The sequence below is a fragment of the Protopterus annectens genome, chromosome 2.part1 (assembly GCF_019279795.1).
Source record: "Protopterus annectens isolate FY-2018-M chromosome 2.part1, PAN1.0, whole genome shotgun sequence".
Classification (NCBI taxonomy): Eukaryota; Metazoa; Chordata; order Ceratodontiformes; family Protopteridae; genus Protopterus; species Protopterus annectens.
In genome coordinates, this window is record NC_056729.1 from 211,382,998 (window position 1) to 211,407,839 (window position 24,842).

Consider the following 24,842-nt stretch of genomic DNA (forward strand, 5'->3'; position numbering starts at 1 on the left):
CATTTTGCTGCATTGCCCCAGTATGCCCAGATTTACCAGGTGGACAGGAGAAATCACCAGAAGCTGACCCTTGGACATGCCTGTTTAGGTGCTTTTTTTGTAAAGTACAAGAGCTGTTTTCCCTTACCTTTGCAAGATATTTTGCAATTATAGGCTCTTTACTGCCTACAATTAATTTATCCTTATTAACAAGGAGAGTTGAGTGCTTGTATCAGTTTAAGGCTTCCTAGTGCTTTCCAGCAGGTACTAGAACAAATGCTAGTCACAGGGGTTCAGATTTTAGTGCTACTACTGAGAAACCAGCTAGTTCTAAGGGAAAATTTGAAGAGCAGACTTTCTGGCACCTACAATAGTTTAACCGTAGCCCCACGATGAGAAAAATGCACAAACACACATTTTTTTAAGCCAGAAAGTTGAAAGGGATAGAAATCAGCCCAAAATGGCTAAAACAATTACAATTTCAGAGCTGGAAACCACTCCTCTAGTGTTAGATAGGCAGTACAATGCTCACCACTCCCACAGGTAAGCAGTAGGACTTTTCCTCTACCACAGCAAGGTCTGGATAGCTCTGAACACAGAAAATAAAGTCCTGAAACCAGCAAAGCCTGGGATCTGGACAATACTAGATAGGAAAGGCAGGAAACGAGCAAACAAGATAGTACTTTTTTTTTGTTAAAACAGGCTAAACAATGCAATAATACAGTAAATAAACACAGAAAAGGCTAATGCACTTGAGTGTGTAGCCCTAAACAGTAAACGCAATTAAAACTCTACAAAATTAGCAATTTAAAACTTTTTAAATGAAGCAAGGCAAGTGCACAACTGAAAAATGACTTAAGAGGCAGTAATACAGTAGAATAAGTAGCTAGTCTACATAAACAGAAAAATCTATATTTACAGAAAAGCAGCTAAAACAACACTAAAACAATTCAGATGCAGTGCAACCTACGGTACTTGAGTTGCAGCAATATTAAGGCAAATACAGTTTTAATAAATGCACTAAAATATACTCTATATTTCCAAAATGTTTGAGAAACATTGGGATGCTGCAAAATGCTGTATAGTCATACTCTGTAACAAGGTATGAGGCTTGGGGTTAAATGCATTTCATTCTTTCCATAGACATCAAAGGCCCACAAAGCAAATGTGTTTACTGCAAATAGCAGCACTGTGTTTAAATTATTTGTTAACGCCCTACAGTGCAGTAGTGTGTAGCAGTAACCTAACTCAGAATGGCAGGAGGTAACACAGATGTTTGATGCTTATTAACCTAACCAGGGTCTGTTATTTGATCCTGAGCTCCAGTCACTGTCTATGTGAACTATTTCATGTTCTCCCCATGTTTTTGCGCACCTTTATGGGGTACTCCCATTCTATCACTTCCTGAAAACATGATAAATGACTGGCTGCAGAAAATTATGCATATATGTGTTACAGTTACACATGCACTTGTAACATGGGTATGTGGCAGAAGAGTCTGGAAAGGGCAGAACACTGATCCAGTTAACAAATAACTAATTATAAATAAAATAAATAAAAATTAGTAGCACACAAAACTATTTAAAAATCTGCATGCTTCTACTGTTGCCTCAAATTACGGCAGAATATACTTGGTTAACTAATAAATAACTTGCATAACTACAAATTGTTTTCTGCAACCACCATAGGTTTCAGAAATTATGGAATACTTCATGATAAAAAACTGAACTTAGCAAAACATGCCCTCTGACAGGCAGATGTGGGGAACTTGACTAATGTAGTAGTTGCAAATCTTTTAAATTCATTTCATTTGGCTGGCTAGACACTATTCCCAAATTCATCTATTCACTCAGGCTTTCTTCTTTGTTATGAGACAGTTAAAAAGGGTGCACCAAGTCAACAATTTTTGCATTAGTGTGGGTAGGGTTAGTTAGTGACATATTATATAAGCCAACCAGTGGGAAGGTTGCTAATTTAGAAAAAACACGTGCTGCATTAATACAACAAAAGTATTATAGATATTAAAAACATCACAAAAAAATTGCAGAATGATTGAAGTAAACAACATAGTTTTTTGACACAGTGGGTGACAAACCAAGCTTTGTATATAAAACAGCATGCAATTTTTTTTTAAGAATTCAATTGAAAATAACCACGTTGTCAAAAAACAAAACAATCAGGACTCAGAAATGGGTGTCATTAAATGTGGCTGCTACAAGCAATGCCCATAAATTTACAGAGGGGAGAACTTAGTGTTGTACAACATTTCTGGTACAACACTCAAACTACAAAGAGTTAACTGTTTGACCTCAGGTGTAGTATATGTGGCTAAGTGCTTAGGTTGTTCAGTCTTTTATGTAGTAAAACTGAATGGCTTCTTAGAAAAAAATTATGAGCACATGCATGATATTACTACAGGGAATACTGCGGGGAAGGGTGAGATATTAAAGTACAACCTAAGGAGCTCTTGTGGCAGATGAGATTAAATGCCAGCTTTCCTATGGTATGAATGAATACATACCTATTAAACTAGTTCTGAGACTCCAGTCAGCTAAGCCACAACTTGCTTTTAAGTTGTTCTAAAATGCATTCATACATTTAAAATGATTTCTTACTGAAATTCCTTACTTGTGTTCTTTCCATACTATAAAAATAGAATGCGAGTAATACATTAATTTTTTTACCTGATTTTAAATGTTTTCTAAACACTTAAAATGAAATGCTGTTGGCATTTTGGACGTTACTCTTTTTATACAAATTTAATAGATCACAACAAATTTCTCATTTTACAAATTTGATTCACTACTTAATGTACACACTTTACATTTCTTCATACTGATTACATTTCAATTTCCAATTTTCAATCTACTAACAAGTTAAATTATTTACTTTCTTTACATTTCTTCATACTGATTACATTTCAATTTCCAGTTTTCAATCTAACGAGTTAAATTATTTACTTACTTTATTGCATGTTTGGACCACAATTACCAACATGACTCAGTCATAGTCCATGTGGGAGTAAATGACCTGAGACGTACCTCCCTAGACTATATGAAGAAAGACATCATGGAGCTCTCAGAATGTGTGTCTCAGGCTGGTATGAGCCTAGCATTGACCAGCATGTTACCTTCTCCAAGGATGATGCCACATACGAACAAAAGATGATTGACTTTAATAACTGGCTTAGTTTCTGGTGTTATTCTGGGGGGGGGGGGGTGAAATATTTGTCAGCATGGAAGGAGATGGTCAGCAGATCATGATGCTTTGCCAGGGATGGTCTACACTTCTCCCCCCTAGGCTTTCGAATATTAGCTACAACATTGTCCTCCCCCATAGTGCCTTTTTTAAGCAATGCCAAACTTAAAGTACTTCCGACATAGCAAATCTAAACAAGGAAAATCTAAAGGTATAATCAATGCTAGGAGTCTAAACAAAAAACTCCCCTCCCTAGAAGTTCTCTTTACCTTAGAAAATGCTGATGTCTGTGCAGTCCCTGAGACATGGTTTAAAGCCACAGAGAACACACCAACAGTGCTAGGTTATAATGCCTTCCACACGTACACTCTAAATTGGCCCTAGGTGTGACTGCGTGTGTGTGTGTGTGTGCGTGTGTGTGTGTGTGTGTGCCTTCTGCGGAAGGTTGGGCGCTGGGCTGGCAACTCGACACCGTAAAACTCCACTGCCAATCAAGAGCGGACAGGTGATCCGCTGTGGTGACCCCTAACCGGGAAAAGCTGAAAGAAGAAGAAGACTTCACAGGCAGGGATAAAAGGTGGAGGTGTCTCAATTTACATCAAAAATAAATATACTTCAAGGATGGTCGAACAGGACAAAGCACTTGAGCTGCTGAATGTTCAAGTCCCCACAGGTAAAATCCAATTACACTTCCTTGCAAGCTATAGGTCCCACTCTATGAACCAAGAAACCCATACCACGTATTTAAACTTATTAGAAACACTTACCATCCAACCCAATACCATAATCATGGGTGACCTTAATTACAAAGTAAAAGCTGTCCCTGCAAGTATGGCAAGTGCACGGCCCCAAAAAGGAACAGCCCAAGTCAAAAAATCAAGGCCAGCACATGTTGGTGCTTGGTTTATACATGCTTTAATAAAGCAATTTGGAATTTACACTCCACTGTGTGCTGGCCTTGATTTTGTGACTTTGACTTTAATTACACCACTATTAACTGGGAATTCTATACGACACCAAACCTACATGCACAGAGATTTCTGGATTTCGTAAACACAAACTCCCTGCACCAGACAGTCAGTCAATACACTAACCAGGGGTGCAACCATACCTGATCTGGTCCTCACTAATATGGGAGACTGCTGCAAACCCCCTACTGTAATGCCTTCCCTGGTAAGGTCAGACCACAAAATAGTCTCTTTTGAAGTAAAAGTAAAACCTGGACTGCCACCTAAACCTGAAATATTCAGGAACTATTCTAAGGCTAAACACCTGCTATTAAGTAAGAACCTGACCAAATTTCAAGTCCCCATAAACTCTGAGAACACTGCTGCCTATGCAGAACTGTTCACAGAAACCCTGTACAAGTATGATAATAGCTGCATAGAGGCAGTTGTACCCACAAGGAAAAAGTACAGAACTCAAAAAACAAGCCACCCTGGTGGAATCACAAAATCAATAGGCTGTATAACAGGAATAAGAAAATCATGGCAAAAAATGAGGAGGTGGAGCACTCAGCAGGATAAAAGCACTCTCATCAAACTAAACAAGCAACTCAGAGGACTACCAAAACCAAATTTGAGATAAGTTTGGCCTCCCATGCCAAGGATAACCACAAAGCATTCTTTAGCTATGTTCGCAACCTCAAAGGCAATACACAATTGTGTACAGAGCTCATTGCAAATGGAGCCACCTAAACTGAGCCAGAAGATATAGCAAACCTCCTGGCTGATAAATTCAGCACCAACTTTACCCCTCCCTCCCCCTCAACCTTCCCTCAGGAAATATCATCAAATATAAATCTCCCAACTATTACAATTGAACTAGTCCTTAATGCTCTCTCTAAGACCAAAAACACTGCATCAATGGTCCTAGACAATATCCCAGGATGCCTTCTAAATAGCATGAAACATGACCTATCAGGGCCTCTGGAATTACTATTTAACTGTATGCTCCCAATAGGCTTTGTGCCTCATGAATGGAGAAAGGCAACAGTCATCCCTCTGCACATAGGTGGGCCATCTACAGACCCTTAAGTCTCACTAGTCTTACATGTAAAGCCATGGAAAGAATTACCATGAAGATGATCACTAGAGATATAGTAAACCTCCAGACATTGGACACAACCCAGTTTGATTTTGTTAAGGCCAGATCATGCCTACTCAACCTGGTGGACTTATTTGAGAAGGTCATTAAAGCAATGGATGATGTTAAAATTGTTCACACTGCCTACCGTGACCTGTCCAAGGCATTTGACTCAATACCCAACTTAGGCACTGTTGACAAACTAAAAAGGTTAGGTACAAATCCGAATGTCATCCAGTGTATAGCCAACTGGCTCACAGACAGGACCCAGGAAGTTAGAATTGGGGACTCTACCTCTACAAAGAGGCCAGTCACAAGTGGAGTCCCTCAGGGATCAATCCTTGGACTGCTCCTTTTTGACATTTACTTCTCAGAAGTCAAGGCCAATGTCAGTGGTCTCTGGCTGACTAAATTTGCAGCTGTTTGCAAATTAGGAGCTGTCATCAAATCTCACATTGACACAAATGTTCTCCAGGAGGGGCTGACACAGACAAACAACTGGTGTCAGAGCCACGGACTAAAACTAAATGCCAAGAAATGCATAACAGTATCCTTTGGGAAGTCATCCATCCCTGGTAACTATCATATTGACAACACACCCCTTAGAGGTGACCCAGTAGTCATGGACTTAGGGGCACACATAGATAGTAATCTAGCCTTTGACTATCATGTGTCTAGAGTGGTGAGGAAATGATTCTGTGTTGCGCACCTTATAATCAATGGTATAGCATCTAAGTCCAAGGAAGTCATTGTTCCACTGTATTCGCCATTCATCAGACCTTTCATTCAGTACAATGCCCCCTATGGTATGTACCTAACCAGGCATATCCAACAATTGGAACGTCCACAGAGGTTACTCACTAAAAGAATACAGGGCATAAGTAAAATGTCCTATGCAGACCGCCTCAAGGCCCTATCCCTCTATTCCATTTCCTACAGGCTTTTGAGGGGAGATCTATAAATGGTATGCAGGGCATTGTCAGACCCCCCTCTGATGGACCTCCTGCAGATCCACAAAACAAACACCAGAATTACCCCTAAAGACTTAAACCTTGCTTGTGATATAAATAGGATCTGCTGGAGAGATAGGTAAGTATCCCAGAGACTACCCCATCTATGAAACATCCATGTGAAGCAGAGTTTCTCCCTAACCCAATTCAAGTACAACTTGGACAATTGGATGGGAAACTGGAAATTCATCCCTGGTTTGGCATCTATGTCTCTAATGGACACAGGCAACCTGTAAATGATTCATCTCCCAGGCCCCTGTTTACACTTATCAAGATTATCCCATGGTGATTCCAAGATGGCAGTCATCCTGTGAACACCTTTTCCATGAGGCTGCTATCTAATTAAAATAACTATGGGCTTTTAACCATCCTTTCACAACCTAAAGCCAGATCCTAGCTGCTCTCATCTCTGCAATACATTTTCATCGATTTTGAGGTCTCCTGGCTATATTCTGAATAGCATTTACTTTATTATTAAATCTCAAGAGTTCCACAGAGCTACTTTTAAGTGTATTTTCGAAGCCTGAATAGGCACAACACAAGTTGGAGGTGAATATAAGCTGTTTCCACTGCCAAACTATGTCGAAGGAATCTGATACCATGGAGACACAGACCAGCAAAATTAAACTGTCTGCAAATTTCACCTGAAAAGGAAACCATTTCTGAAAGGCAGAAAATTAAACAATTAGACACTTCAAAATCCAGTGCTAAACAAAAGCTGGAGGGCAACATCCACATGGAGGATCTGAAGGAAGTCTTGTTATCATTTCAGCTGGCTGTTCAAGGTTTCTCTGAACAGCTTTCAGGTTTTGGCAATAAATTGAATCAGGCTATGGAATGTATGGAACAGATTGAACAAACTACCAAAAATAATTAGATGCAGATTGCGCTGCTAAAAGAAGATTTAAGCACCAAAAATACCAGTCTAACTGAAATCCAAAAAAAAACCACCTTGACTTAGAAGCCAGGAGCAGAAGGAATAATGTTATAGTAAGAGGTCTACCTGAATCATATGCCACCAACCAACTGACTGAGACCTTGCTTCAATTGTTTAATTTTATTCTAAAATCTAGTGCACATGACAACAGCATTATAATTGAGAGAGAGCATTGTGATTTACGTACTAGACAACTGTCTAATGCTCAGAGACAAATCTACGTCAAACTAATAAATTTTCAGTATGTTCAGAGAATCCTTTTGGTGGCTAGAAAACAGAAACGAATCTCCTGGAATGGTCATAAAATAACTGTGTTGCAGGATCTCCCAATGGCCATTAAAGAAAGGCAACAAAAACTCTCCCCTTTCTATGCTGATCTTTTTAAAAGAAATGCTAAATTCCAAATGCGGTATCCAAATACTCTTAGCTTCACATATAATGAAAATAAATATACTGCTGACTCACCTAAAGATGCCAAAGCCGTCTTTCTGAAATGTTTTGGAAAGGCCCCTGAAGCTTAACTCTTTCGTGAAAAGGTAATGCTCTGTTTTTCTCGCCGGAGGTTGTCACTAACCTCATAAGATATTTTTGATGCCAAAATAGCTCTTTTTCGTAGCATATTGAAGATTTAATCTTTAATTTTTAAAAAAAGCGAACCGCATCTAACGGTCCTGGAAGTGCACGCCAAACAGGAAGTACCCCCTCTAGGAACATATCTGCTGGCTTTCGTTGTATGGAAGGATAGTTTTTATGATACAACTGCCTGCTTCCACCCATATGTCTTCTTATGGACTGTAACTACTGTTTAAATGATCATTTGCATGATCCAAATGAAGTAACTTGATTTTCAAATGGCTACAGTGTGATCGTGGTCGCTCTGGATTTAAGGATTCCAGCCTACACAGATGCAGACTTCGAACTGGTGCTTTGGATTGAGCAAAGTGAGTTCCCTTTTAACATCTTTTAACAACTGAAAGGTACTTTGGTAGGGAACCCACACCTTCTGCTAAGGAACTACAATTACCATCAGCTATTTAAACAAATGACTGCCAAGAGATATCTGTGATGCCCGTGCCCTGGCCCAGCAATCAAGGAGCCTCAATCCTCACTACTAACAGCAGAGAGGGCGTCTCATATAAGAGGAAAGGATAACAAATACACAAAGTAAAGTACAATTTCCCTTAAGTGCACACAGAGATCACAGTCAGTCTGGGGCTGGTTGCTCCCTAGGTCCCCAATAAGACTCCCCACTGGCACAGCTATAGGGTCCAGATATCAGCCTAGCTGGCAAGCTAACCACCAGTACCTTCTCTGTCCAACCAGTGCTTTGTGTCCCTGCCCAAGTAGCTGACACACACACACACACACACACTTTGAAATGAGTATTTATACAACTGCACAGACACTCCTGGGAAAGTCTGACACAGATTCAGAACTGTGCCTCTTTACCAAGACTATACAGTAGTAATTACTGCCACCACCACCAGCTAATAATTATCAACTACCCAAAGGCCCTTAAAAGGGTGTCCAATTATTACTGTGTAATATTATTTCCAATAGTAGTGTGACTAATCAGTCAAGGCTTAGTAGAGTGGCCTTGTACAACAAACTATAAATATGCAATGTACTCTAGAGCTAACTTATCTATATACAAACCAGCCACAGGTAAAAAGTTTTTAAAATATTTAATAATAAATACTAAAAACACAAGACAATACTACTACACCACAGTGCTATACAAGAGTTCAGAGATCACACAGAAACTTAAAATAATTCCTTAGTACAGTTCTGACATAACAGAAAAACACTTAGTCTAATCTTTATAGTCCTAGCTATTTCTACAAAAAAACATACTTCTAAAATAACTTGCTTAAGACAACAGGCAGTGCTGAGGTTGGCTATCAAGACGAAAATGCTTAATAATCTCTGGTTCTCACTGTTTAAATTGAAACTGCAGTTCTGATAAAACATTACATCATTTGTTTACACTTTCCTGGTTCCCAGGCTGACAGAAATGGCCTTTACATTCTTTTACACTTAGAGCAATAAAGGACATCCACATGCAAATGCTGGTCATCAACTTTAGCCTTAAAACAATAGGCAGGATGCTTACTCCATTCTCTTCGAGGGCGCGGGCGTCACAATATCTATACGGACATTAGCACTTAAATATGTCAAGCCTAATTTCTGTTTGTATGTTGGCAGAAAATTTCATGTTTTGTTGTTACTAAAACATAAGAAAAATACATAACTATTTAACATGCTGCACAAATGGTACATAAGGAAGAATCAGTACCCCTGCATATAAAGACCTTTTTCTTAGTTTCTTAATGACCAGCTTTCATATATATAATGTATTACAGATTCTACTTAAGTTTTTGTTTTACCACAAAAGGCTCTAGTAATGTTGCTGTGGGGCTTATTGGTATCTAGGTAATTATTACTCAAACAGGTTGCAGCTTTTTTGATTTTTAGCTCTATGTGTGGTAGCACTAGCATTCAGCAGTATTGCAGCTTTTTTGTTTAGATATAATCATATCTTATTTTCAAGGTAAGAGTTCATGGTCTGGCATACAGGCGCGCATGCTTATATGCATGCATATTAATTTATATGGAAGCTTTTGGGTCTTATGCTTAAGCAAATGTATTCTGTATTAAAACAAAGGATATTTATCCTAATCTGATGCCTCTGTTTCCATTAAGAATTTGGTAGGCTAATTCTGAAGGGTTAAATAAGCATTATTTACACTATTTTGAATGTTTTCTGGGGCTAGGAAACTTTTAGATCAAGCTTGCTCAATGTATTGCTTATATCCTGTATTCTAATACAGTAAATCATTCGTTATATTACATATTTGTTTCCACGTCTCTGACATATAATTGTAAATATGTTTCCGGTTATAGTGTTTTTTTCTTTTCAGAAGTTATTCTAGTGTCACTAACTGGAATGTAGTTGAATTGTCTGTTCTCAGTGATTTAACGTGATGGTTGTTTTAGCACCATACCTATTTGAATTCTTTCTTATAAGAGAGGATAGCTATATTGGTAGAAGGGTAAGGATGATGACTCTAGGAATCATAGTGCTATTGTATATTTGTTTTAGATTGCTTAAAAGGTTTAAAATATTGGTGATTACTTTATTCTTAGGTTATACCATCCCTCAATATGGTACTCATATCAATATTTTGGCTTGTGTAACTTCTATTTGGGGTAAGTGGGTAGGCACAGGGTCATTGTCGGAAGAGTGTTATAGGACTACTGTAAATATGCTACCTTATAAATTTTTATCTCCTGTTTTTATTTTTAATATGCTCTTTCCTTTCCTTTGGAACCTTGTAATCTGAAAATATCACATTTCCTTAACAAAAACAACGGCCCTATTAAGCTCTAGTAGGGGATGTGGATCACAGACTCCTGGAATGTGAGGGGGTTGCAGGATAAAGATAAGAGAAATTTACTGATGCATCTAATTTTTAAATCTGAGGCACACACATGTTTTTTGCAGGAGACACACATGCTGAGTGAAGACTGGAAGGGAATCTCAAATAAAAAATGGATTAAAGAAATAATTGCAGCTGGGGACAACTCAAAGTCAAAAGGGGTAGCTATTATTATTAAAAAAATTGCTTCAGACAACAATTCTAAACCAATTCTTGGATGAGAAGGGTAGATGGTGTTATTTTATAACTACTAATCCTATTAATAAGAAACAAACCCTTTTACTCAACGTTTATAGTCCCTGTCAGAGGCAACAGGATTTTATCTCAGAAATCCATAACATCTTGTGAAACTTTCCTGACCATGAACTTATATTGGGTGGTGACTGGAACTCGGTCATTGATCCAGGGATTGATAGGACTAGTAACTCCTTATCCCAAAATTTGCAAGTGTCAACTGCCTTAGGTGAACTAATGACTGACTTATGCCTGATCTCTTTTGATGAAGGGCAGGAGAGGAAAGGTATTTACGCTTACTTTTCTAAATGTCACAATACCTGGTCTAGAATAGATTTCTTCCTTATTTTGGAATCACTGGCAGAAGGAGATATTAAATACCAGGCAGAACCGTGACATTTCTCGGATCATTCTAAAATTACTTTAAAACTCCTTTCACCCAATAAGTTGGCTAAAAGGGTTAAAAACTCTAACTGGTCCTTGAATAACAATCTATTATATAATTCAGAGATTGTTCAGGAAGTGTCTAGCATTTTAGCACAGCTAAACAGTAGTATGGAGGATACAGATATTACTTATGACATTCAATGGGCAGCTTGTAAAATGCAGATTAGGGGAATCCTTATTCAGAAAGCTTCCTATCTTAAAAAAGATGCACTAGAAAAAGAAAGAAAATTATTAGCGGACTTATTAGACCTAGAAAAGAAGTACTAAGATAAAAGGGTGGCTTAATGGCTAAGGTGTTTGCCTTACAAACACAAGGTGCAGGGTTTGGGGGTTGGAAGGGTGGCCTAATGGTTAAGGTGTTTGCCTTACAAACACAAGGTGCAGGGTTTGAGTCTCACAAGAGATAACTGGCTAAGCTTAAAATGGCTCACAAGGGCAGTTAGCTTAGTACTAATCTAAGAACCTATGAACCTATAAACCTGATCCTAATACTGAAAGCCTGATTAAAAATAATCAGAGACAATTATATGAATTGCATCAGCAAAATTACTCTATATATGAGTTGAAATGTATAGCTAAATATTTGGAGTGGGCGCAATTACCTTTCAAAGCCTTAGCAAGTATTATTGCAAACAGGACACAGGTAGAATTTCCCTTCTTCACTATCAGGATAAGGTATTTAAAACAGATACCCAAATACTTGAGATATTTCACCTGATCTAATCTGAATTATATGGCATGAATGCCCAACAACCCTCTGCTGATGGCATAACAGAAGTTCTTGATAAAATAACATTCCCTAAATTAAGTAAACAGAATGTGGAATACCTAGATGCCCCCCTTGCTTTGCAAGAAGTGACTGATACCACAGGAAGACTGAAGAAAGGGAAAGCACCTGGCCTGGATGGATTCACCACATAATTCTATAAGACTTTTATAGCTTCCATGTCACCTATATTACTGAAAGTATAAGATCACATCAAAACTTATGGTATATCTGATTATCGTCTTAATAATTCCAAAACAAATTTCATACCTAAGAACCCCTTAGATAGGCCTAATCCACATAATTATAGACCTATATCCCTATTAAATGTAGACATTAAAATTCTCTCTTCAATTTTAGCTGAAAGATTGAAAAAAAATCATGCCTCACATAATCTCCCCAGACAAACAGATTTCATGCCGAACAGACAAACGTGGGAAAATACCTTAACACTAGATGCGATGGTGCATCTTAACAGGAGAAACGACAGCCCTACATATGGGCTAATACTTGATGCCTGTAAGGCTTTTGATAGGCTGAATTGGAAATTCTTATTTACAATCATGTCTCATTTCAATATCCCTAAAACCATGTCTCATTTCAATATCCCTAAAAGCCATCAACACCCTGTGGGAGGGTGGACTAATGGTTAATGTGTTTGCCTTACAAACACAAGGTGCAGGGTTTAAATCTCACAAGATATAATTGGCAAAGCTTAAAATGGCTTGCAAGGGCCGTTAGCTTAGTACTAATCTATGAACCTACGAATCTATGAACCTGCACAGCAATACCTATACCTATCTTTATATTAATAAGACCCTACCTAAACCCATCCAAATACGGAATGGAATGAGACAAGAATACCCCCTGTCGTCATATCTTTTCAACCTCTACCTTGAGCCCCTACTTCTCTCAATATCTCATATCACATTTACCTCTATCCCTAAAACTTTAACTATCAAGACAAGCCTATCGGCTTATGCAGATGATATAAACATCTATTTTGAATGCCCCATTTCAGATATTAGGAGATTAGCTGATACAATAGACTCCTTTTCTGGAGTTTTGAACTATCTAATAAACCCAAAGAAATCACTGATTTTCCCTATAAACCCGTCAGGTCATAAAGAATATTTGTTCACAGAATCCCCTTTCAAAATTAGTTATTCCCTTAAATATCTGGGTATACATTTTGACCATACTTCTCAGTCTATGTACCAGAATAACCTCTTGAAGATATGGACGGGTATTTTACAGGACTTGTATAAATGGCAACTACTAAATTGATCCCCCCTGTCCAAAGCTGTAATTATACGGATGAATGTCCTACCTAAGTTACTTTATCAATTTAATACTTTAAATCTAACCATCCCAAATACTTTTTTTCAAAGGACTAACAAAGAGTTGGCTAAGTTCATATGGTTCCCTAAGGCGACTAGAATAAGTTATCAGAAATTATGCCTTCCTAAACTAAAAGGTGGTCTAAGCTTGCCTGACTTCCGTCTTTATTACTTGATAATATGTGCAAGTAGGGTTATACGAATCTCCACTTTCTCTCAGGTAAATAAAGTATGGTTCCCTCAATGGATCAAACTCTGGCATAGATACGTGATTAGTATCAATATTAACCCTATAGCCTTGCCTTTGTTATCACTTAAAAGCCTAAATTCTATTCCCATTCATACTGTTATGAAGCAAAGGGTTAAAGACTTCCAGAATGTAATAAAATTCATGGCGTTATAGAATACTCTTCACTTATTACAACCAATACATATGAACCCTAATATTAGGTTAAATAACAAAATGATTAATTTACTTGAGTACCCCTTAATAAGAAATTGTACCATTTGGGATATATATATATATATATATATATATATATATATATATATATATATATATATATATATATCTATAGACACAAGGAGACATCACTGAGTGAACTTAAGGAAGAGCTAAAACTCGGTCAGAAGTACACTATTATCCTTTGTCAAATCAGAGAACTCCTAACAGCAGTAGTGTCAGATGAACCAAATATGGAAAATAACATCTCTGCTACTTTGGAAATCATAAGAATTCTATCTAGAAGTAAAAACATGATATCTAATACTTATAAAGTATAGATGGCCCCCAAGCATCAGAATGCAATACTTTTTTCCAACTACTGGAGTCAGCAGGATAGTAATCTTAGTAAAGACCGAAAACTCAGAAAAGTAAAATTAACTTTTAAGTTTTCTCCTTTTAAAAAGTTGATTTATACACAACTAATGATAAATAATAATACTTATTTTACCCCATGTATCTTAAATAAATTTAATTCCAATACATCCCCGTCATGTCCTTGCTGCTCCTTTCCTGAAGTGGACTTGCTACACATTCTTTGGTCCTGTAGTCACACACATAAACTTTGGTGCTCCCTTAAAGTTAGACTAGAAAAGATGGGTTATCAAAAATCAACCCTTTCATGGGAACTAGCAATCCTGCATGTCACTGATTTTAGGTTACCTAGATTCAAGCTTCATGCACTCATCATTTTATGTTTATTGACTAAATTCTATATAACTAGAAACTGGTTAGATCGCAATAAACTTTCCTGGTGCGGCCTTAAGAATTTGGCGATAAAGTACATATCTTCACAAAAAAATTTCATTAATTACCCAAATAATCAAGTATATTACAAGGAAATATGGAAAATAATTTTTGATGTCTTTCAGGGAGACTAGAAAGTGTATGATCTAGTATCCAAGATGCTTCAGTTTCTCAACCTGGCTAGTCTGATCTGCCTCCTTGTATGTTTGTGTCTTTATTGCAGAATTACTCAGTTCCTTTCTATGGAAATCACAGTATCACCTCCTAAATAACCTTTGGGTAATCTTTTCTTGTGTATATATGTTTGATAATCTTGTACATTGTTCTTTTTGTTCCCCCTCCCCCTTTTTCTGTTACAGCTTATGTTACATAAGAGGACTACAGTATAAATGTATATATTCATGACATACCTGTTTCACTTTGTACTTAATTCTGTTTTATCTTGACTGTATTGTCATGCCATATTGTTTCATTGTCCTTTTTTGTAAAATTCAATAAAAAGTTATTTGAAAAAAAAAAAGATTATCCCTCGTTAATTAACTATTTGACCAAAATATAATGAAAAATACACTGCACCATCTCCAACACACCCAGGTGAGGGGATACACCCCCCCCCCCATCTAAATATACAAAGTCTAGGATCACACTACAGTGGGGAAAAGAGCAAATTTCCCATGTTGGCCAACTGGTTACTTACTGTGGGAAATATTTCGGGAATATGATCGTTCGTTAAACTGAATTTCGGTGATCTTGTCTCGGCGATGTCATCTTTGGGTAAGTGGTCCTTCATTTATTTGAAAGAGACCCATATATATATATATATATATATATATATATATATATATATATATATATTGCAAATTCCCCTTGAAAAGGGCAACAGCTTATAATGTTGCATTGCATATATATGAAGTTTTGAAAAGCCATTAGTATATCATTCTTGAAATGAAAACAAAGTGATCAGATTAAATGCATAAAAAAAACACAATGACAATTAAAATCAGCATTTCTTATATATATTCTTTGGTGCCATCTAAATACTTTTCCTTTCAGTAACTTCTATTTGTCCCTGTACACAATCTGAAACAGGAATATAGTTTTTACTGTTTTCCACTTTGGTAAACATGTAAACTGGCTGTGTCTTTTCTGTCTCATGGTTGCAAACATATTCATCACATCTGCAAATAAATAAATACTTTAATCTCTCTTTTCAAAAATGTGAATGCAGTGGAGTCTAGTTCAATATACACAAATACTTTCAGAGGTACAAACATTTTTTATTCATTTCTGTACTTACCATTGTGATCCCAACTATCAGTGGGGTTATGAAGTATATAGGAGGCAGGATTTTGTTATTGATGAATTCATGGAAAGAATGGAAGAGGTCTGCCCAGCAGACAACCCAGAGCAGGACACCAAAAACCTACAAACATAAGAATATTTTATAACACTTTTCTTCAACAGGTGAGTTAATATTCCTATACCTGTACATGCTTTTGATCTGAAGGTTACTGTCTGGAGGTCAGTGGCTACAGTATGCTAGCTAGGCAGAACTGTACTCAGCTACAGCGTTAGAATTCACTGTAATCTGCACACGTGCTAACTATACTGAGAACATTAAGATAACTAGCAAGCATAAAAATAGAAAAAGCAAACATTATATTAAACAGAAGACTATAAATGGAAAATGTAAACTTTAAAAGAATTTATCTGACAAAAGAGAAATGGCTGCAACCAAATAAAACGGATGTCTGATTGCCATCAGTAACCTTCAAGATTATGAATGTTACATGTATTGAAACTAATTCATTGTTGGACAGTTTAACTGACAGAAAATTAATACACCTGTTTTTTCAAATGCTGTACAAAATATAATGTACCCTAAGTAAAATATACTATGTGCCATGGTGATAATATCCAAGAATACAAATATTTGTACTTTTTATGTTTCAAGTTCTGCAACCATTTCAGCCCACTGCCCCTCTCTACCCAGATCACAACATATCTGCTGTCAGTGGTCATGACAGTCACTCAGTTCTTTGCCACAAGTTGAAGTTGATGGACAACATGCAGTGAACTCAGTGGGTGGACATATGCTCTTTCACATGTCTGTAGATACCTGTCACTCTTCAGCTGACCACCATGGACAATGGCCGTGTCTTCACAGCACTACCACTAAATGATAGTGAATGATGGTTAATCCAGCAGCAAGGACTCTTGCACAGTTGCAGAAACCATATATTTTAACCCCAGAAGGACCAAGGGAACATGTACTCACTTTGGTATTTACCTGTCAGCATCACATAAAGCACATACAGAAGCCGTCTCACATTCACACAGATACACCTAGTTTGTGTTTTTCTGTTTCTTTTTGCTCTTATTTTGCTTCGGTATTATATTATTGTATTTGTATTTCTAGTTTTAATTTGGGAAATAAAGAAAACTGTGTTCATTCTTTCAAGCTAAATAAATGAATGGACAAACAGTTTCTGAAATGTGGTAAATGAGAAAAAGTATTTTGTAATGTATGGAAGCGGACTGTTCTGTGAGCATTTCTGATTTTTGTTGATGCTTATTGTTCACATACGTAAATCAATTTTTGATTTTTTCTCTTGTTTTATTGTAGTTATATTTCAGTATAAATATGTCTTGGAGTTGTAATATGTTTTGAAAAAAAAAGAAAATTGTGTTTCTTTTTGTGAGGCCAGAGAAATTCATTGTTTCTGAATTGTGAGAGTGTTAGAACATGTGGGGGATAATATTATTCTTATGTGAGACATAATATACATCTGCGTCTCTGAAATAGACTTTCTATGTTTTTTCCTAACTGAAATTACAAGTCAGGCTGACAAATTATTACTTTGCAATACATTCAAGACATCCTTGAGTTTGTGATACATTTTTAGCAGACACAATGGCACTGATTCCAAGAGACTTGTGCTAAGTGTAAAGGATCACTTAACACTAACACTAAGAACAGGCTGAGAGCAGGTGTTTTGGAATCCAGTCCCTATAGTAAGGCTGATTATTGATAGGCTTTACACTGAAGTAAGTCACTTACACTGACAGCAAGCCTTTCAGAATCAGGGCAGACTTACACTGACAGCAGCTCTTTGGAATCTGGCCTAATGTCTGACTTAACAAGTGTGCTCATACAACTCAAAGGTCATGTTTAGTTCTAAGAAAGGGCTGAAACATTAGGCTCCATCTTGCCTGATAACACAAAATTATCATGGACAATACTCTGTTACTACGGGACAGCATGATCATCTTTTACTCATCATCAGTTTGTCTTCTAATGTTAATATTTGTAAATTCATCATAGGGTAGATTGGGCTTATACCAAGGGTGTAGCTAGACATACTCTTTGTACTCCACTAAGTACAGTTTTCTATACATGACTTAGAGAAACCATGGCTTATTCAAGCTGTACTATGTCCACAACTGTCTAAATTATTGCCTCCAATAAGAGTTTCATAGACTGAAAAAATATCTAATAGATATGCATTTATTAAGTGCCTGGGGTACATTTCAATGTTTTAACTGACATGTGGGTTGGGGGAGCATCACATAAGTATGAAATGACATGCTTTGGTTACACTCCTAGCTTGTGCTACTGTATAATGTACTGCAATCTTGTTTTTTTGATTTGAGATTGGGCCATCTTGTCTCCTGTCCATATATGACAACTATGTAGCTGAAAGGTTTCTGTGTAGAAAATTTCTTATGAACAATAAACTAGCGAAGTGTCTGAATTATTCAGAGTCGCATTCTCAGTGATGTCTTGGCAGTATGTATTGAAAGGAATCAGTCTTAGTTCTTCAATTAAATTTAACTTTATTCTTCAATTGTTAGCTAGTGTGTCCTGAATGCATATGTTTCTATTTGTAACCAACTGTATTGAATTTGAACATTTCTAGCAACAATTGCATCTGTGGTGCATTTGCTCCTGGGCCTCCACTATAAAGGCCCATTTGGACTGTTCAACTTAACAGATGCCAATAAATAAATACATTGTTCTAAAGGTAAGGAAAATAGGCCAATGACATCTTGTAAAAGTTTCCAGGAAAATTCTGTTTTGTGTTTACTTTTGCTTTTTTGAACTGTAGATAGTATATTTTTCTTGGCTTATATTTTACAGCAGCATTATTCTATTTTAGCTATTTTTTTCTTGGGGTTTTAAACATTCTATGTTAGAGAAAAAAGCAAACCTTATATGCCTTTCTTTGAAAATCAAGGGATTAACTTTAAGATAAGGAAATGGGATCAAGTTTTTTTTTTTATAAGACTTGGCAGAAAATTTTTATTTGTTGGCTCATAAATTATATACTTTCTTTGAAGACAATGGGATTGTATTTATTTATTTATTTAACATTTGTTTACTGGGATGTCTGACTAGGCAAGTTGCCCATTTTCAGTGGAGGCCCGGGGAGAAAAGCTCCACATAAAATCAACATACCTGCATGTATTAAAACATTACAAAAACTATCAGAGAAATGGTCACATAAAATCACGTAATAACGCATATTATCACAGTTACACTTGGTAACAAAGCTCGCATAAATCACATAATAACATATATTATCACAGTTACACTTAGTAGCAAAAGCCATTAGAGTCAGTAGAATTTTCAGAGTCATAAAATAAGGCATAATATACGATGGAGTAGAAAGTCAGTAATGCTTGTTAGGTAACTTATGAATTCTTGTAATTATAGTCTAGTCTCATAAGTTCAAGAAGCAGTAAAGATATAGTGAAAGAGGACAGTTGTGAGAGATAGGATGGGGAGAGGAGAAATAAGTTCAGCCTGGTGAGGAACAGGAGCCTAACCAGTTGTCATTTAGATGGATCTTTAGCAGTTTTTTTTGAACTATGATGGGTTGGTTGTGTTTAGTATGTTCTGGGGGGGGGGTTCCATGATTTAGTTACATAGTTGAAATATAGCGAGTCTCCAAAACTATTGTTGGATTTTGTAACTTTGAGTAGTAGTTTTTCAGAAGATCGTGAGGTCCTGCTGTTGAGGTGGATTTGTGCTAAGCTCTATAGGGCTGGACATTTGTCAGGTAGGTATACCATGGAATGGGCTACGGTAAGTTGGTTTAGGGTTATTAGGTTGGGAGGATCTAGCCATTTAAGTTGTTTCAATCAAGACAGTGATGGGTTCTGTGGAGCAGGTTGGTGAATAAACTTTAACATAAGAAAAATGCCAAGCTTTGTTGTGAGGCTTGCTGTTAAATTCTGCTCTGAGTATTTCTGTCTTTTGGATCTTAAATTGTATACTTATTATTTATTTATTTTTGTTTAAATGCATGTTATTTTACTATAATTACATTTACTTGAAGGTTTAAACATTCCAGGTTAGACCAGAAAGCAAATCATGTTTTTTTTGGTGAGGCCAAAGGAATTCACTATTTCTGAAAGTGAGAAAAACAAGTCAAGGTTTCCTTGTGACAGGTTCCAGAAAAGTCTGCTATATGAGTATTTATGATTCTTTGTTACATTGTTTCATTGTTCTTGCTATTGTTTTACTGTAGTATTGTTTTACTATAAATATTTTTCTTGGTATTTTAAAAGTTCTGATGGGGGGGTATCCATTTCATTCTGTGAGGCCAAACATTATACATTTTCTGAATTGTGGGAGCATCTAAGAAATAACATTTTTAAGGTAAAGAAAGGATGAAGTTTTTTTCTGAACAAAAGACTAATCTTTTAGCATTTTTTTATGTACGGTTTGCATGCTTACATTATTTTTACCTTTTATACAGTATGTCTGATCAGCCATTATCATCATTAGGTAAATAATGATTACTGATGACAGATATACAAATGAATACTAGACAGGGCATATCTACTGATAAAGCTATTCATAAACTTTAACATGACTTATTAAAATGTCCACCAGTATTTGTATCATGGGACCTAACATACCTGTACATTATTGTACTGTATACGGTTATGACATTTATATGTATAATATGCATTACCTGTGCGATGATGTGAGGTACTGTCAGCTATGCTGGAGAAGTAGGGCAGTGGATGTGTAACACATGCCAGCACAGCTAGCTGGAATTTTGTAAATAATTATATGTCATTTTTGTATCAAACTGATTTGTACAGATGCTTGTGTTGAAAAATGTATTTGAAAAGCTGATTGCGTTAAAAAATGTACCTACAGTGTGCTCTGCTGGACAGAAAAAGAACTATACATGTGTTACTGTAACTGTTTAAATGGATATGTTTTAACAGAGGATACTGGAAGAGAAGAGGTTAATCTCAATCCACCTGACAGTGGAAAATAGTAAGAAATTAAATTACTGGGCCTAGGCCATAAAGATGTCATCTCACAGTTTTGAATGAGGCCAAAGACACAGTGTCTGTAAGAAACATGGTTTATTAGCTCCTGTAGGAAGAGTGGAAATGTTTTATGGTTTTATGACTTCCAGGAGCTGCAGCAGATCTTAGCAAGGCTCTATGTGTGTGTGTGTGTGTGTGTGTATTACTGACCTATGTGCTAAATCCTGACAGCTTCTAGCCAAAGGGAGCGGATGTATAGGAACCAGAAGTCAGATGACCAGATGTAATTGATGTCATTCTGTAATCTGTCACTAAAAATAATGTTTAATACTAGATGAGACTGAAGTCTCAGAGCATTATGTTTTCTGCAACCTGACAAAGAAGGATCTCTCATCTTGCCTGCCTTATTAAGTAACCAGGGAATAATAATTCTTTAGATCAGTCAGGAAAATATAGTGAGATTAGTTAAGTATTATTTTTTCTGTAACTGTGTGAGCTGTCCACTTGTGTTATTTTTAATATTTCCTGTGACTGAAACTTTGGTCTTTATTATAAATAGATATTTAGCGTTTTCATGTTCTTTTATTATTTATTATTAAATACATTTAAACTTTTCACTGTGTCTGGTCCTTTAGAGAATATTTTAATCTTTGAGAGTGCTTATATCTATTAGTGACACTTTGGCCACTCCTGAAAGCCTTGCTCTTTGGTCAACATTACAATTTGTATTCATATTAATTTCACTCAGTATAACTGGGTGCCCTTGCAACAGCCTTAGAGTAGATGGCTTTGGGGTGTCTGGTGGCAGTGTAGCTACCTTATAGTCTGGGCATAGCTTGTAAATCTGTGCCAGTCTTTCCCAGGGTGTGTGTGTGTGTGTGTGTGTGTGTGTGTTTACTTGGAGCAGGGACATGAAGCACTGGTTTCACAGAGAGGGTGCTGGAGGACTTGGCTTGGACACTCAGCTGAGGACTCAACCCTACAGCTGTGCCAGTGGGGAGTCTTGTTGGGGTGGGAGACAGATAAAGAAATCCAGACCCCAGACTGAGTGTGTACCCTGTGTGCTCTTAAGGGAAATTTTGCTTGATGCAGAGAGCTGCAACTGGAAATACTGAGTGTATCAGTTTTTTTCCAAGTGAACATCCCCCTCAAGTGCCAGTGGTGAGGATTCAAGTTACTTCATTACTGTCCCAGAGTGGGAACATCACAACCTGAACTCAGACATTTCCACTATACAACTCAATTCCTTTTCTCCTCCTAATGGTTGCAGATACATGTTATCCAAATATTCAACCCCTCCTGTAATCATTTCTTGTATCTTGCTACCTCCCACACTAAAGTGAATGAAAAAAAGAACAAAATCCTATAAGGTCTTGTTGGAGATGTACAAATACAAGCTCTAATAGTAATAACAGTACTCATGCACCCTTTCAAAAAGAATGTGTATACAACTTTGAACAATGTGTAACTCCCCATGCCCTGCTTTTTGTTTGGATTTATTCTAGTTTCATGATACAAAATACTTGTCATAGAATGGATGCCATAGAATGCACACATCCAAATGTCTGATCATTTCTGTTGCCAGCACTCCTTAGGACAATGACAACATAGATCATTCCACAATCAATTACTTCATTTAACTCTCAGGATAGACTGACATGTTTCTATTGCAGATTAACGATGTTCAAACATAAGTCAATAAAAAGTGTGCACAATTAAACTTGTTAAACTTGGTCAACTTCTTCGAAACAGTCACCAAAGCCATGGACAAGGGGAAGACGGCACACACCACCTACCTTGACTTAGCGAAAGCCTTTGACACTATTCCCCACTCAGGCATAATAGATAAACTCTCCCAGCTAGGCATCAACCCATATGTTACCAGATGGGTAGCTAATTAGCTCACTGATAGAACCCACTCAATCAAAGTAGGGAAAGCCACCTCTAGTAGTAGACCCAAAATGAGCGGTGTACCCCAAGGATTGGCCTTGGGGTCTCTACTGTTTGGGATCTACTTTTCTGAGGTGCAAGCCAAAACCAGTGGTCTTTGGCTGACCAAGTTTGCAGCTGACTGCAAGCTGGGTGCTGTCTTAAATTCCCCTAGTGATGTGAACATCTTCCAAGAGGGCCTTACACAAACTAATGGTGCCAGAAGTATGGCCTCAAACCGAATGCCAAGAAATGCATCATTACCCCCTTTGGGGAAAATGCCATCCCCACTAATTATCACATTAATAACAATGTACTAAGCATGCAATCAGTCATGAGGGACTTGGGCACCCAAACTGATAGTAACCTGACTTTTGTCCACCACATTGTCTCCATTGTATGGAAGGCTTTCTACATGGCTCACCTCATAAATAAGGGTATTTAATCCAGGAACAAGGAGGTCATAACATCTCTGTACTCCTCCCTTATCAGACCCATTATCGAGTACAATGCCCCCTTCAGCATGTACCTTGCCAAGTTCATGCAGCAGTTGGAGAGACCACAGAGGTTCTTGACCAGGAAAATCCAGGGTCTCAAACACCTATCCTATGCAGATAGGCTAAAAGCCCTGTCCCTCTACTCAGCCTCATACAGACTGCTTAGAGGAGACCTGTGTCTGGCATACAAGGCCATTTCAGACCCAGCCTTCATGGAGTTGCTGCATATCCATAAGACAAACTCCACCTGCGCAACTCGCATGCAAGGCCTTAACCTGGTCTGTGATATTAATAGAACTTGGTGGCGGGATAGATTTGTGTCCCAAAGACTCCCCCATCTGTGGTATAGACTCCCTCTTCATGTCAAGCAGAGTACCTCTCTAGCCCTCTTTAAGAGGAACCTGGAGGACTGGATGCGAAACAGAAAATATACCCCTGGGATCCCACCTGTGTCCCTGCTGGACAGGGGAAACATGTGCCTGACTTTGAGGGAACATGGGTGAAATTCCTGGCTAGGCTTATAAGGGCCTCCAGGCCAATAGCCTAGTATAATCCTATGAACCTAAGAAACTATGAATAGTTGAGGCTGGAAATTCATTTATGATTGCAGAGAGTTGTGACTAAGTCAGAAAAAATACATATCTTACTTGCTATCTACTCTTTCAGGTAATTCTTTTTTTCTGGGCCCAGCTTAAGGTTTTTCCCAGCCTTACTGATGCTTAAGGATTTGTTTAGACTTTGTAAGGTTGTTAAAGGACAACAATGGGATTCTATTATTAAATGCTCAACCTCTCTGTCTTTTTTCTTCCTATTTACTATCCCTGCTATGAATAAACAACAATATATCATTTAAAATATTTTAAATTGACTGTTTCTCTCTACTAGAATAATACCTTACTGTACTGTGGTGGTTTCACTTTCAACAAACTTTTGTCTCACCCTGAAAAAGCTTGCTGCAGTCTCCAATTCAGTGATGTCATCAAGGCCACTGAATACAGGTAGTTTTCTGGCCATTTCCCTCCCCAAACTGGCATCACCACTACTGTCCTAAACACCCACCCATGCTGTGATGTCACAGCTCCTTGATCCTTCCCCTACCCATACAGAAAGTAAAGGCTAGAGCAAAGAAACAGTACACAACTCAAGTCTTCTGCTGTGAGCTGTCAATCACAGCAGGAAACAGCTTGAATTACCCTTAGCACTATGACAGCTAAGGAAGTTAGGTGTTAAGGGGGATGGGAGATGAGTCAAAGTAGTTCAATTCAGGCTTCACAAAATACTGCAGTTTAGCTATTCTAAAAAGAAGCAATAGTAAAAAGCACTTTGAAAGTCTGATCTGTGTCATTTGCACTGTTTGTGTTTTAAGTAGTCATTGAATGGCATGAAGTGTTACTTAAAGCTGAATGAAAGACAGCAGTATGTGCATGTAAAATCAAT

At 37.4% G+C, this 24,842-nt stretch overlaps 1 protein-coding gene across 1 annotated transcript in view; it reads right to left on the bottom strand.

Annotated features, from left to right (window-relative positions):
- The window catches only part of ABCC3 (ATP binding cassette subfamily C member 3), a 1,985,081-nt gene that overhangs the window by 1,118,492 nt on the left and 841,747 nt on the right, over positions 1 to 24,842 (bottom strand). The window contains exon 3 of the mRNA XM_044062096.1: positions 15,983 to 16,108. Coding sequence (XP_043918031.1) covers positions 15,983 to 16,108 — 126 coding nt within the window. The remainder of the gene's footprint in view (positions 1 to 15,982; positions 16,109 to 24,842) is intronic.